Source organism: Brassica napus, unplaced genomic scaffold (assembly GCF_020379485.1).
Source record: "Brassica napus cultivar Da-Ae unplaced genomic scaffold, Da-Ae ScsIHWf_550;HRSCAF=826, whole genome shotgun sequence".
Taxonomy (NCBI): domain Eukaryota; kingdom Viridiplantae; phylum Streptophyta; class Magnoliopsida; order Brassicales; family Brassicaceae; genus Brassica; species Brassica napus.
In genome coordinates, this window is record NW_026016614.1 from 148 (window position 1) to 14,388 (window position 14,241).

Genomic DNA, 14,241 nt, shown 5'->3' on the forward strand with positions numbered 1-14,241 from the left:
ACGGCATAATGTGATTGGTAAACTAAATTCATTTGAGAGTCATGCTATTGTAGATAAGATTCAGCTGTAATCGTTAACGAAAAATCAACTTAGTTGTTGTCTGTCTAAACTAAGATCATTTAATTTTGATGTTATGTACATAAACAATAATGTCTTTATGTACTTTTCAGCTGTGTTAGAATTTTCTTGCATTTTGGTTGGTTAATTTATCCTATGGTGTATGAATTATTGCTCATTTTATTGCATATTGCTCTTTAGAATATAATTAGCTATTGTATAAATTGATTTCTCGACTCTTTTCTGTATCATTTCTCAACTTATTGGGAAGAAATTTATTCTTGTACGTTTATCATAAATTATATATGCAACAGTAATGTCTTTATGTACTTTTCAGCTGTGTTAGAATTTTCTTGCATTTGGTTGGTTTATCCTATGGTGTATGAATTATTGCTCATTTTATTGCATATTGGTCTTTAGAATATAATTAGCTATTGCATAAATTGATTTCTAGACTCTTTTCTGTATTATTTTCAACCTTATTGGGAAGAATTTATTCTTGTACGTTTATCCTAAATTATACGCAACTAAAAGTTGATTGGTATTTCGTATGGAGGATAGTTGAAGATTAATTTATTCCTTTGAACTTTACTATGATTCTACAAAATGTCAACAAACAAATAAAAAAGTAAATATCAATTTATGAGAAGTAGAAGAACTAAAGAGCCTTTGATAACTTGTTACAGCTTCATTCTACAGATATCTGATGATTTCAACTGCATATTTCCCTTTTTTTTCGTCTCGTTGATCTCTCCAATCTGTGCATTAAAACACCAATTAACTCAAAACATTAACGTTTTTGAAACCAAACACTAACTAAACTCACTTCTTACAGTCTTACCTTGAGTCTCCCTTTCCCGCTAACAGAGACAACATCACCAGTCTTTACGGTGGTTCCAACAAAGAAGAATGATCTTTTTTTTTTCAGCAAACTAAACATGAGAATGTAATGGAAGATCGAAAAGAAAGCTAAGGTACCTGCAAGAACGAAAGAAAGTGAGAGTGAGACACTAAGATTAAAGCTTTAGAGCAACCAACCAGCCAGTTCTGTTGCATACTCTTCAGTTGGACACTCTTTGTTGGTCTAAGATATTTTCTGGCAACGGATAGTGGCTATTACCAGTAGCCAAATATTCATTTCTAGAGGTTTCAGGTATCCGTAGATACCCGTCTTCTCTTTCATCGAGAAAAGCCTCAAGATAAGCATCTACTTCCCTTTCTATGCTTAAAGGCAAAACCACCTTTTTAAATCCAAGTGAAAGAAGACAACAGCTTTATCATACTGACGGCTGCAAAAAAACAATAGACCATAAGAGAACAAACAAAAACCTCAGAATCAAAGGATATTTCTCACTTCATTGCAAGACCTTAACAAAAGATATACCTATACAGTCCCATTCTTGATGCAGTTCCTGAGATTTTATGAAAAACCATCACAATTCTCACACACAATCTCTTGTTCATGCTTCGATATGAGAAACGCCGAGAACCTTAAACTCCACAGATTCATCTCACAAGCGGACTGTGAACCACAAGTAAACGGTACACAAAAGTAAGCACTAGGTGGAATCTCATGCTAGAAAACAGCAACCGTCACCATTCGCTGCGAGACGTCGTGATAAGGGTCTTCGGAAGCTGTCTGGAGATAAGCGAAAGAAGTGTCTCGGCCTTCTTCTTTATTCTAACCCAAGAGTTGACATCAACATGTGGGACTCTGCAAATTCTCCGACCACAAACCCTTCCCTGTCTGGTAAACGGGAGTTAAAAAACGATGGCCGAGATTTAACAAGCAGTTAAACCGGACTTCGCTCCGGTTTACTTTTATTTGTTCGGTTATCTCTAAACAATTGGAATTAACTTAGAAAACCGGAGATATATAATGGGCCTTTATGGCTAACAGGCCCATTTATATCAGGAAGATATTAGTTCGTGCAACCAAAGAGCACCGTAAACCCTAGAGCGTCTCTTTCCACTGTAACAAACTGATCTAAACTCATTTCCCTTTGAGATCAAATCAAATCTCGAGCTCTCTCCTCTGTACTCTACAATGGCGGCGGTAACGGCATCGAGACCTCGCGCATCCAAGGCCGAATCCTTCGTCGACAACAAACGTAAAGAAGACATCCGCTCCGCCAACATCAACGCCGGCCGCGCCGTCGCCGACGCCGTCCGCACGAGCCTCGGCCCCAAGGGAATGGACAAGATGATCTCCACCGCGAGCGGCGAGGTCATCATCACCAACGACGGAGCCACGATCCTCAACAAGATGGACGTTCTCCAGCCGGCGGCGAAGATGATGGTGGAGCTTTCCAAATCGCAGGACTCAGCCGCCGGAGACGGGACCACAACGGTCGTCGTACTCGCCGGAGCCTTGCTGAGAGTGTGCCAAACGCTTCTAGGCTCCGGGATCCACCCTACCGTGATCTCGGACGCGCTTCACAAGTCTTGCGCGAAGTCCGTTGATATCCTAACCGCCATGGCCGTCCCCGTGGAGCTAACGGATCGAGATTCGTTAGTTAAATCGGCGAGCACGTCGCTGAACAGTAAGGTTGTTAGCCAGTACTCGACTCTGCTCGCTCCGTTAGCTGTGGATGCGGTTTTATCAGTTATAGATCCGGAGAAGCCGGAGATTGTTGATCTGCGTGATATCAAGATTGTTAAGAAGCTTGGTGGGACTGTTGACGATACGCACACTGTTAACGGTTTGGTGTTTGATAAGAAGGTGAGCCACGCTGCTGGTGGGCCCACGAGGATGGAGAACGCTAAGATCGCTGTGATTCAGTTCCAGATCTCGCCTCCCAAGACTGATATTGAGCAGAGTATTGTTGTTTCTGATTACACTCAGATGGATAGGATCTTGAAGGAAGAGAGGAACTACATCTTGGGGATGATTAAGAAGATCAAGGCCACTGGTTGTAATGTGTTGCTGATTCAGAAGAGTATTTTGAGGGACGCTGTGACTGATTTGTCGCTTCATTATTTGGCTAAGGCTAAGATCATGGTGATTAAGGATGTGGAGAGGGATGAGATTGAGTTCGTGACGAAGACGTTGAACTGCTTGCCGATTGCTAACATAGAGCATTTTAGGGCTGAGAAGCTTGGGTATGCTGATCTCGTTGAAGAAGCGTCGCTTGGAGATGGGAAGATTTTGAAGATCACTGGGATTAAGGACATGGGGAGAACCACCTCTGTTCTTGTCCGTGGATCTAACCAGCTTGTTCTTGATGAAGCTGAGAGGAGTCTGCACGATGCGTTATGTGTTGTTAGGTGTCTGGTGAGCAAGAGGTTTTTGATTGCAGGTGGTGGTGCGCCAGAGATTGAGCTCTCGAGGCAGCTAGGTGCTTGGGCTAAGGTGCTCCATGGGATGGAAGGTTACTGTGTGAAGTCTTTCGCTGAAGCTCTGGAGGTTATTCCTTACACGCTGGCTGAGAATGCAGGTTTGAATCCTATTGCAATTGTGACTGAGCTGAGGAACAAGCATGCTCAAGGGGAAATCAACTCTGGGATCAATGTGAGGAAAGGGCAGATCACTAATATCTTGGAGGAAAACGTGGTGCAGCCTCTGCTTGTGAGCACCAGCGCAATCACTCTTGCAACTGAATGTGTAAGGATGATCTTGAAGATCGATGACATCGTTACTGTGAGGTAGTGTGGTAGTTTCACTCTCAGTACACATCTCTTGCTCTATCTATCTTAAGCTTTGTTTCCTTTTTGGTGTTTTGGTCTGTTTTTGTTTTTGTTGTAATGGTTGAACTTAGACCATCTTTACTTTCATCATGTTCCATTGCAGCTAAGTGGTCTTCTTTGTGGTTTAGTGCTACTTTGTTTCTTTCTAGTGACTTAATATCAAGATTTCTCCTTTTGCTTCATATGTTGATTATGATTTGGTTATAATGCAATGCTAGAAGTAGAACCAGAAATTCATTTGCTTTGATTGTGGGACAAAAAGCAGCCTAAGTGGATAATCAACTAACCATAGACTGGGTCACATTTGTTACAGATTCGTTGTATAGCTTAACACAGTATACAATTGCATGAACATTATTTGCTCCAGCTCATTGGTCTTTCAACAACCAGACCCAATCAAAACATAAATTACTACTTGCTTCTCCACTGTCGACTTGATTCTAGCTAAATCATCTTTTCATTTATTCATATTCTAGTTGCAACCCAATTTCGATTACAACTCAAAAGTAAACAATTACGCTCTGAATGTGGAAAACCCATCAATAATTAATCCATTTTATACGAATAATCTTGAGTAATATAAGTTCAAGGAGCAACCACCGTTTTTTAGTTAACTTGTTCTTTTATTCATGTTACTAGATTCTAAAAACGGCTGTATACAAATGTACCATTACTCAGCTTGAATATAAAAAACTATAATTATTTTTCCACTGATCTACAATGTCACAACTGACAAGGAATTATAAAATAATTTTAAGTAACTTGTATACTCCGTACATTTTTTATTTCTTAATGGGACACATGCAAGATTTCTATTTTCAGCTCATCATATGAGAAACTCTGTCAAAAAACAAAGGATCAACATTGATACATAGAAAGAAATCAACAACACAATCATCAGATCACCCTAAATCAACAACAACCAGGCAGCCACAGAAAAATCTTATCATTTTAAAATAGTCAATGTGATCCCATAGAATCCGTATTGAATGAAGATGAACTGTTAGTTCATCTACAAACATCACGATAGAAAGCTCAATAAAGTCGGTACGATCCCTGGTACTTTTTTCTATTCAATACAGACTACAAAGGTAGTCAGACACTGGCTCACATAAGAGCAGCATAATCCATCACTCTCTAGTAACGAGCTAAATCAACTCTGGAGTATTTAGAGAACAGCAACACCAAATAGTATTAGAGAACACTAATTCTTTAAACGGTTCCTTATGCTAAAAAGTATCAGAAAACGATACAACTTGTTGTGGAAAAGGTGAAACTGAGACTAGATTTCATGTACATAGTTATCAAAGAGTCCAGAAAAGATAAAACCGAAAGCCATTTACCTTAAATGATTTTCTACAAAGGCTCAAGTTTTAAGCCACCTTAAAAATGAGCAATACTAACAAGGCTTGTTCCCAAGTTCTAAAGTCATCCAATCTAAGTTATTGCTTATTTATCTTACTAGCTGTTTCTTCAAGCCTGAGGTGCACGCACTGCTTTAACATATTTCTGCAATAGCACCAAAGAGCAAAAGAATTAGCTAACCTTACAAGAGACAGCAAACATGCTTGATCAATCAAATGCTTTACCTTTCTTATAGCGTCAAACGTCCGTGCTTTCTCCTCTCTCTTTTCACAAGAGCACTCTCCACACCAGCTGGAGAAGTCCTTCTGAAGTCTTTTAAGCTCTCTAAACGAAGAGCTGAGTGGAACAAGAAGGAAAAGTTTGATAAGAAAACAAGTGACTATTCGAAAGAAGTTCCATGTCAGATCAGTCAAGAGGCAAGTTTTTCGATTTGTATACATACCTTCTGCACCATAGAAGCATGTTGACCCTGTGTCCAGATGTTGTAGCTCTGGCACCATGGCGGTGGCGTCCACGGTGAAGTACAGCTTGCCCCGGTACATGACAATAATCAAATATCTCCTGATTTCGTAAGAAAACAGTTGTTTCAATTAGCCATCAGACAGTTATACGAGAAGAAAGCAACTCAAAAAAAAAGAGTAATACATCTGACTTAGTCGCTGTGTTAACATGTTTCTCACACCGTGTGCCTCTGAAAAACAACTCCCCTCCCACAAATTGGTTACCCAAACAAACGTTCAGAGTTACTTCTGAATCATCCACATGAAAGCCTGCAAATTTTTATAAGAACTGCTTATATTCCACTGAATTTAATAAGGATATTTGAAAAATTCTGTAGGAGAGGACTCACCTAAATCAACATCCCTATCTTTACCATACTCAACAACAAACCCATGGTGAGAGTCCAGAGATGCTCCACCAACATCATTGAAGAATACTACAAAACAAAAGATAGTAAGTAAGCTTTTTAGCCCCAACACAGTAACATAACTAACTGCCTTCTTAACTATAGTCTAATGTAATGGATTTCAGTTATATATATTACCTTTTGAAATGGGACGTATGAAACACTCCATGAGTTTGTCAAGCATGGTATCAAGGCCAAAGTCGTCAAGCACAGCACCGTATTTATTCATAGTGTTTGGTCTCATGATTCTGAATTTTGTCTCAGCCACCCACTTTTCAAAATTGTCTATCTGCTTCGTCAAACAGTAGTAGCACATTAACAAAATAGCATAAAAGGGTACAGAGAAATTAAAAAAAGAATGATGCATTGCACATTACCTCGGCTAGCATCATCTCGCAGAAGCTAGGAAGGAGCATGTCAAAGACAAAAACACCAGGAGAAGCTTCAGATATGATGCTTCTGAAACTATCCTCTGTGTTCTCATTAATCGCCTTTAGGAAAGAGGGAACGAAACATAGTCTGGGAACTAGATTATACAGCTCCCTGTGAAGTGGCTGCAGGTGACAAGAAAAAAATTTCAAACTACTCGCTGATGATTGGTTCAGCGAGATAAGGAACACAGTGAAGATAAATAAAAAAAGGATCCACACCTGATAGTTTGATACTATCTTACTCCTATAGTCACTGTGCTTCTGAGCCTGGGGGAAAAGAAAAAAGAACCCACTTTGTTAAACCATAATCGACATGAAAAGTCTTTATATCATCATCATCATCTAACCAGTTTGAATCAACAATGTGATGTAATAAAGGTACGAGAAACTAACACACTAATCATCAAAGAAGCCATGTGGGTCAGCTCCAAAACGATACCCATCCTCAAATTCAGACAAAAAAAGGTCAAAGCTTTGAACTTTACCTTGGACCTCTCTCCACTAGGAAGGTGACTGAGCATAATGTCAGTCATGAACCTAACTCTCTCTTCCCTGTTCGAAACCAGCATGTCCGGAGGCAAGTACTTCTCCAGGTTCTTATAAACCGGATTAGGGAAATCGAGCTGCAGATCCTCGTAATTATCTGGCCTAACCTCGTTGTTAGGGTTTATCCTCAGCTTACGGCACGAAACCGTAGCCCTCGCCGCCGCAGAAACAATCTGGTGAGAGTTGCCTCCGCTAGTTCCGTTACCGTCCACCATTAGTCTCCTGCTGACCACCTCGCCTGTCTGCTTGACGCGTTAAAAGTAAAGTAAGAAACTTTACATTCCAAAAGAGAAACCTCAGAATCTAGAAGAGAATCTGATTTGATTTGACCTTTGTTTTTGGCTTTTGGTCGATCTGGTGAGATCTCTCTGGTTTTTTGGGTTCCCGTTGAAGTTAGGGTTCTCCTGCAATGTTTGATGATTTTTTTATTACCTTTTTTTTTCTTCTCTTTTAACTACGCTCGTAACTTCCCTTCCCACGCTTTTAAAAGAGTTTAATGATTGTTCGGCCCATTTTAAGGCCCATAATATAATTACAATCCGGTTACTCAAATTTCCGGTATATTGATGGATTTTTACTGGATGTGAAACTAGACGGTTTTAGTTACTGGATTATCCGGAACTGTTATGGTCATCCTTATATGTGGGGTTCGGCTAATTTGGGGTTCGCTAATTCCAGTTTAGTTGCAGAGACAATGGCTTTACTGGTGGCAATGCAGAATGCTTGGATAGGAGGATATAGTGATATGATTTTCGAAGGGGACTCAGAAATCTTGGTTACAACGATTAATGATCATCTAACAAATCCAACCATTCAGAATCTTCTTGAAGAAATTAATAGATTGAAGAATAGGCTTTCTACAACAACATTTACTTTTGTCAAACGTAATGGAAATCAAGCCGCGCATGAAATTGTTCGCCATGGTCCAGCAAATTCTATTTTTGAAAATTGTAAAGTTTATCCACCTAAGTGGTTAACTCCAACTTTGTATTCAGATATTATGCTTTCATATTAATAAAATTTAAGTTTGTCGAAAAAAAAAAAGTTAAGACAAAAAAAAATCAAGATAAATTAGGGATTTGTATGTCTTCTTATTCTAGACAGTTTAGGACTGGAAAATCGGGATCTAAAACCGAATTTTGGTTCAAGTTCATTCAGGTTTTGGGTTTTCGGTTTCATGAATTTTAATCTCATTCGGATATTACAAAAGTGTGGATTGGATTCGGTTTGGGTTTACTCTCATTTGTTTCACGTTTAGTTATATGTTCAAGATCCGGTTGAACCAGAAATAGTTTTGGTATCATATATTAATCGGGTTATCGGTTCTAAAATATTACTTTATACTTGATAAACTTAAATACTTTTTTCAATATTTTCAATAATTTGTATATTTAGCTTTCTCATACCATATTATTGTCTTTCAAAATAATTTTGGAAGGCTCGTCTATCAATAGTACGAGATTCATCCTTGAACTATACATAATAATATCAGGCAAATCATGCATGGTTCATGACAAACCAAAGTCTTATACAAACAAAATTCATACATAGTGAAACATAAGCAAATTAAAGTTAACAAGTATCAACTCTATAAACATAAAAACACTATTTAAACTTAAAATAAAAACAACAACATTGTTTAAACTTCAAAATCAATGTTATTCATAATTGAACTTCAGATGCAATTGTCAAAACATAAAACATTAATATTGACCAAATAAATAAATATATTAGATTTAGTATTTGAGTTAATTATTCAGGTAATAAGTAATTATTTTAAATACTTAATAATATCGTAGTGGATTTTGAATACATATTAGGGATTGAGATCGGGTCTAGTACAAGTTTCTTTTTGAAATTTAGAATTTTTTGTATAAAACCTACCCAAAATACCGTAAACACAGGATCCATTCGGTATTTATGTCGGGTTCGGATCGGTTCAAATTTATTTTTATCGGGTTGCATTTCAAATTAGAAACATAAAAAATGATGATTATTTTAAAAAATTTAACCAAATTTTAGTAAGAGAGATTTATCATTTAAAAGTTTTGTTAAACAACTTAATTACATGGCTAATTTATATGAATCAATTAAAAAAATCCAAAATTATTACTTTTTGGCTGGGAATAAAAGAAGGGTGAATTTGCTTACTAACCAAATTTTGACTAGAAATTAAGAAAATAACGTTGATTTTGACGTTATTAAAAAATTAACATTTGCCCCATATTTTATCCGGTAATGCCCTTGTCATTAACAAGTATCCGGTGATAAAAGAAAAAGAGGAGACGTCTTCGTTTGGAGTAGTGGACAGGAGTGAGTCACATTTATTTACAATCACCTTATGTAAAACCAGCCACGTTAAACACTTATTTACTTCATACATTCACTATGTACAATAAAATAAATGGATAAAATAGAAAATTTCATGTGTATTTCATATCGTCAAAATAGTATAGAATTTTAATCCTACATACAACTTCTGAATAGACTTGTGAGTTAAGAATAAATTTGTTAATAACCATAAACCATATTTCAACCATACCCATAACTCCAATCACTTGATCCTAAACCAAAGTACAAAACTAGATCTAACTATAAAACCTAAATACAAATAGAATGGAAGAAAATAATTAATAGTATAGTACATCTTACTGAAATTATAAAATGATTATAATTGCATGAAAAAAAATAATGCTAACCCTAACCTTAATCTCCACTTTTAAAATACTAAACTCTAAACTCAAAATATAAACTCTAAACCCAAATATTAACTCATAATCCCTAAATATGAAAACTACCCCAACCCTAGCTCATAAATACTAAACCCTAAATCTCAAAATTTGTAACTATATATTATTTTTTATGTGCAAGATATAGTATGGATCTACTATAAATAGTATACAATGATGAAGATGTTGTCGATGACATTATTTTCGATGTATGAAGGAGAAGAAAATTGGACCGCATAGTAAACAAATCTTATTAAAATTATTTGTAATCTTTTCCAACATTTGCATGAAATGGCTTTATATTACAAACAATCAAACAAAAAGATAGAGAAGAACAAATATGAAATCTAGAAACATAGCAGATTGTTCTATTTGAAGGAAATAGTATAGAAATATGTGAAATAGAAGATAACATTTTAAATAGTATAGTATTCTAACATGAATAGCTACAATAAATAACATCTTTATATATAAAGAAGACATTGTATCACTCCTGAGGGCTCCACGTCGGATGCCACGTCTGAAATAGGGTCTCCCTCGCACTGACACGTCAGATCCGCAGCGTATCATTTAAGTGTGATCCGGGCTTGGCATTTGGGCTTCATATCATGTCCGTACGAGGCCTGACTACCACAATCTCTTCCTGGAAGAACCCTAATCATCCTCTACGCTCGCCTTCGTGAACTCCGCTCTCCTTCGATCGGCGCAGCTGCGCTCCATCTTCTGTAACGGTTCTTCGATAGTTAATGGACTTTAAACGTCTTAAATCACCACTGCGAAGCTCCCTCCTGCGCCGCACCTCTGCTGCACTTTAGTACTCTCACGATTCATTGATACTCGAATCTGACCTCATCTTTTCCAATGGCTATGGCGAAGGTTTTCTTTTCCGATCTCAAGGCTGGGCGGTGCTCATCCGTTGTGGAAGCGAGACTACTTCGATTCTAGGAGGCTAGGAATGTTAAGCGTGGTGGAGAGCTAATGTGGATGGATCTGCTCATGGTTGATGTCAAAGTAAGTTCCCCATCCTCATTAGATCTGAACGCCTTTGAATAACATTTTTTTTAGAACTGTTGATTATTCATATGTTCTTTGATCTAGAAATATACGAGACTCATTGATCTGATCTGAACGCGTTTGTATAATGTTTTTTAGAACTGTTGATTTTTTCATATGTTCTTTGATCTAGAAATATACTAGACTTACTGATCTGCTCTGGAAATAGTATAGCTGTAAAGTGATTATGCGTTTGATTAATATCTTATAGAAATGTTGATTTTCCCATATGTTATTTGTTCTAGAAATATAGTGTTACTGATTTGATCTAATATTATATGTGAGCCGCAATGTGATTATTATTATTATTATTATTATTGGTTTGGGTTGTCATTGATCATGCTGTTTACTATCTAGGTTTTGGTTCCTGCAATTTAAAGTACTGATGATCCGTTTGAGTTTATACCGTTGTAGCACTGAAATAATTTTTTAATGTGTTTCAGTCGACTGTGATGCAAGTCACGATCAGTGCTGGCCGTCTCCCACAGTTCAACAATTCGAATGACTACAGCACGACACCTGTCCCCTTTCTCTAAACTGTGCGTTCCATTGAAGCAAACTTTGTTTCGTCATCTTCTACCACAAGCTTTTCATCTTCTTCAATATCAAAACTCGATCTGTTCCTCCTACATGTCATCCTCATTAACGAGCTTCTCCGTTGAAGTCTCCCTGGCTCCTCCATCTCGAGTTCTGCTTCTCACGCCGTCTAGGACCTGTCTCGATGATGCTGCCTCTCTGACTCCACCACTGCGTCATTTCCTTTGCGAGCAATTCCATATCTCCTCTTTATCCAAAGCGACTCCATATTTCTTTTCCTTCTCTTTCTGTCACCGGCAATGGTGGTTAAGCTCCTTGGATCTGCTCTGAGGTATTTTACACAGATTTTCGTCGCCTCTTCGTTTCGTGATTGAGATTTTGATTATAATTTTAATATACTTCTCTCTTGTGTTTTCGTGTTTTTTCAGATTGGATATGGTTATATTTGATTATCAATCCTGTGTTTGAGGATCTGTTAGATTCTGATTTGATTTATCTGAACCTTCACTGATATTGACGAGAGTCTAATGTAAATTAAGTCTGTTGCTAGCCTATTTTTATATTGGTTATGAATTATAATGTTTTTGTGTGATTGATTTTGTTTGATCTCAGTGTAGATCTTTAGATTGGTTTCTTTGATTTAGGTTCTGTCATGCTTACTATTGAGTGAACAGAGCAGGAATTCCTATGCTCCAGATTGTATCTCACTTCATAAGAAAAATGGGCTTGATGCCACTGAATATGGATGCAATGGATTGTATGGTATTTGGAAGTGAGTAATCTGAATATGCAAGAAGGCTCTCCCCACTGATGTTAATATCTCAATCCATCCAATTAGACAAGCTAAGTTTACAAGTGTCTTTCTTTCTTTGTCGTTTCTATATATTCTGAGTTTATTTGCATTGCTTAAAATTATACGACTTATTAATGGCATGGTGGAAGTGCGGCTGCTCAGATTTGTCTGGCTTTGAGGTTTTTTGCTGTTGTGGTAGCAAATATAATCTGTTTGGTTCTAACATGGTTTGCATGTAACTCGGTTTTCATATAATTGCTCTGATGAAATGTGTCATGAACTTATTGTCTTGAGCTACCTTTCTAATTATTTTTAGATCACCGAAGTAACTACGGAGCAATGGATTCAGGCTCAGCAGCTTGAACAGGTCTTTAGTTTTTGCTTTAAAGTTGTCGTTCAATGCAATTGGATTTTGGAGTTGTGATAAGTAGTTTAAACCGTAGTACTCATTCATTGCCAAAGTTGATAATTTGTTTTTCCCTACTGCACCTTGGAGAATTCAGTGGTCGTACTTAAAGTCTAAAAGCTTTTACCGTAGCTTAATCATCTTATAAGTCTCTCATTACGATATCTCTATTTAGCTCATTAGTGACATCCAAGGAAAACATTTTCCCAAAGTTCAAGAAGCATTTGATGTTCATTGGGATGGAAAGAAGGCTATCTCTTTGTACAATCATATCTCACATAAGCCATGTCTCAATAAAATAGCTTCTGGGCTGCTGTTACAAGACACCACCACCAGGTTTTGTTTCAAAATCTTTACATCTCATCATGTCTATGATTTAGATCGTACCATGTCTATGATTTAGATCGTATGATAATGCATAACTAAACTTTGCTTTGATTCTTTATAGTTGCAAAGGTTCATCAAACATGAGATGGGAAGAACCGAGATCACACATGGGTAAAATATTTTATATGCTTTTTTTTTTGTTAAAATGTAAATTATATTACAGAAGTAAATGTTTGTTACAAGCTAGGTGCAGAGATCTTCGTTGGCAAAAAAAAGGGAAGCTAAACGTGAAAATCAGTATGAGAAAATTGGATTAGCTATAAGTTAACCAGAATGAAAGGAGACTGGCAGACCTTTGCTGAACCTTTGTGAAGGATGGTCTGGGTAAGCCTGTCACTGTGAGAAAGGTAGTACCATGAGATTTAGCAACGCATAAGTGTAACCTGTTTTCCTCTTTTTCCAGAGAAGATAAGAATGTTCCTTGAGTGACCAGTTTTCTTAGTAAGAAACAAGATTCTTCTGCTGGAGAAAAGGAAGCCAACGATCAATTTTTAAAAAAATTTGTTTAGTTAACATTATTGTGTTGAGAAAAAAAAATTTACATTATTAATTCATATTATATGAATGATATATTTTAAATTCCATCGTAACATATTTGAAAAAAATTAAAATATGCTGAAACATAACATTGTTTGAATCCATTTTCAATATTTGATCAAACCATCCGAACAGCACTCAAAGCAAAAATAATGTTTATCATTCATCGATTGAATGTATGTCAAACATTCGATTAAAGAATCATTAGCACCATTATAAGACTTTATGTAGTTGCGTGAAAGTATTTCAATATCTTAATCTAAGGATTTTAGATCATGGATGAACTAAATATAACAAATATTTATCGTCCTAAAAAAATTAAATATTATGTATAAATGAAATGAAACAACTATAAAAAGTTAGAAATAACTTTTTATACCTAATCGTAAACGTACTTTCATATCCAAGTAAAACAAATATTTTTAAAAAAAATCAAATGTAGCCATTATCATTTTCATCGAATTATTTAAAATGATGAGAAAAAATAACAAAACAAATAATTAAAGTCTATGTTATTTTAATTAATAATAAGTTTATAGTTTCATTACAATTTAAGATACTTTTATATTATTCATTCATTCGCTGCCCGCCCGTAGGGCGGGTTTCCCCTAGTATACTATACGATATAGTATAGTTGGTGATTCCATCTTTTTCATCTCTCTCTTTTTCAGACAAGGCGACATGCACTCACCAGTCCACCATTGTTATTCTTGACCACCAACAGAAACTTATTTGCTTGAAATTATCTTCTTGAATATGAATCGGAAATCGACTTTGCCTTGCAGCCGATGTGGTGCCGTCTTGCT

General features: G+C 36.6%; 2 protein-coding genes and 1 long non-coding RNA gene across 8 annotated transcripts; 2 read left to right on the plus strand and 1 right to left on the minus strand.

Moving 5' to 3' along the window:
* Positions 1-1,995: 1,995 nt before the first annotated feature.
* Positions 1,996-3,926, plus strand: LOC125604431 (T-complex protein 1 subunit delta-like). The gene has a single exon (XM_048774828.1). It carries the CDS (start codon positions 2,105-2,107, stop codon positions 3,704-3,706), a length of 1,602 nt encoding a protein of 533 aa, XP_048630785.1. The 5' UTR covers positions 1,996-2,104; the 3' UTR covers positions 3,707-3,926.
* A 1,026-nt stretch (positions 3,927-4,952) lies between these two features.
* On the minus strand, positions 4,953-7,461 carry LOC106436119 (2-oxoglutarate and iron-dependent oxygenase domain-containing protein CP2-like). The gene is made up of 10 exons (XM_013877076.3): positions 7,324-7,461; positions 6,933-7,235; positions 6,667-6,714; positions 6,394-6,570; positions 6,155-6,305; positions 5,960-6,046; positions 5,755-5,879; positions 5,552-5,670; positions 5,334-5,445; positions 4,953-5,253 (listed from the first exon to the last, which is right to left on the minus strand). The coding sequence occupies exons 2-10, from the start codon at positions 7,206-7,208 to the stop codon at positions 5,218-5,220; spliced, it is 1,131 nt and encodes a 376-aa protein (XP_013732530.2). The 5' UTR covers positions 7,209-7,235; positions 7,324-7,461; the 3' UTR covers positions 4,953-5,217.
* A 2,853-nt stretch (positions 7,462-10,314) lies between these two features.
* On the plus strand, positions 10,315-13,482 carry LOC125604432. 6 transcript variants are annotated; one of them, XR_007336203.1, is made up of 7 exons: positions 10,318-10,733; positions 11,219-11,643; positions 11,741-12,472; positions 12,687-12,847; positions 12,960-13,009; positions 13,092-13,222; positions 13,302-13,482. It is a non-coding gene; the product is annotated as an uncharacterized LOC125604432 (long non-coding RNA). The 6 variants fall into 6 exon arrangements; XR_007336200.1 differs by having other exon boundaries at positions 10,321-10,733; positions 13,086-13,222; XR_007336205.1 differs by having other exon boundaries at positions 10,327-10,733; positions 11,992-12,472; positions 13,086-13,222.
* The last annotated feature ends 759 nt before the right edge of the window (positions 13,483-14,241 follow it).

Bases quoted from the DNA above. Each gene is read 5' to 3' on its own strand.
- LOC125604431 (XM_048774828.1), top strand. From the start codon at position 2,105: ATGGCGGCGGTAACGGCATCGAGACCTCGCGCATCCAAGGCCGAATCC.
- LOC106436119 (XM_013877076.3), bottom strand. From the start codon at position 7,208: ATGGTGGACGGTAACGGAACTAGCGGAGGCAACTCTCACCAGATTGTT. The intron at 5,446-5,551 runs GTATGTATACAA...TGTTCCACTCAG, and splicing joins ATGCTTCTATGGTGCAGAAG to CTCTTCGTTTAGAGAGCTTA. The intron at 5,254-5,333 runs GTAAAGCATTTG...GTGCTATTGCAG, and splicing joins CGTTTGACGCTATAAGAAAG to AAATATGTTAAAGCAGTGCG.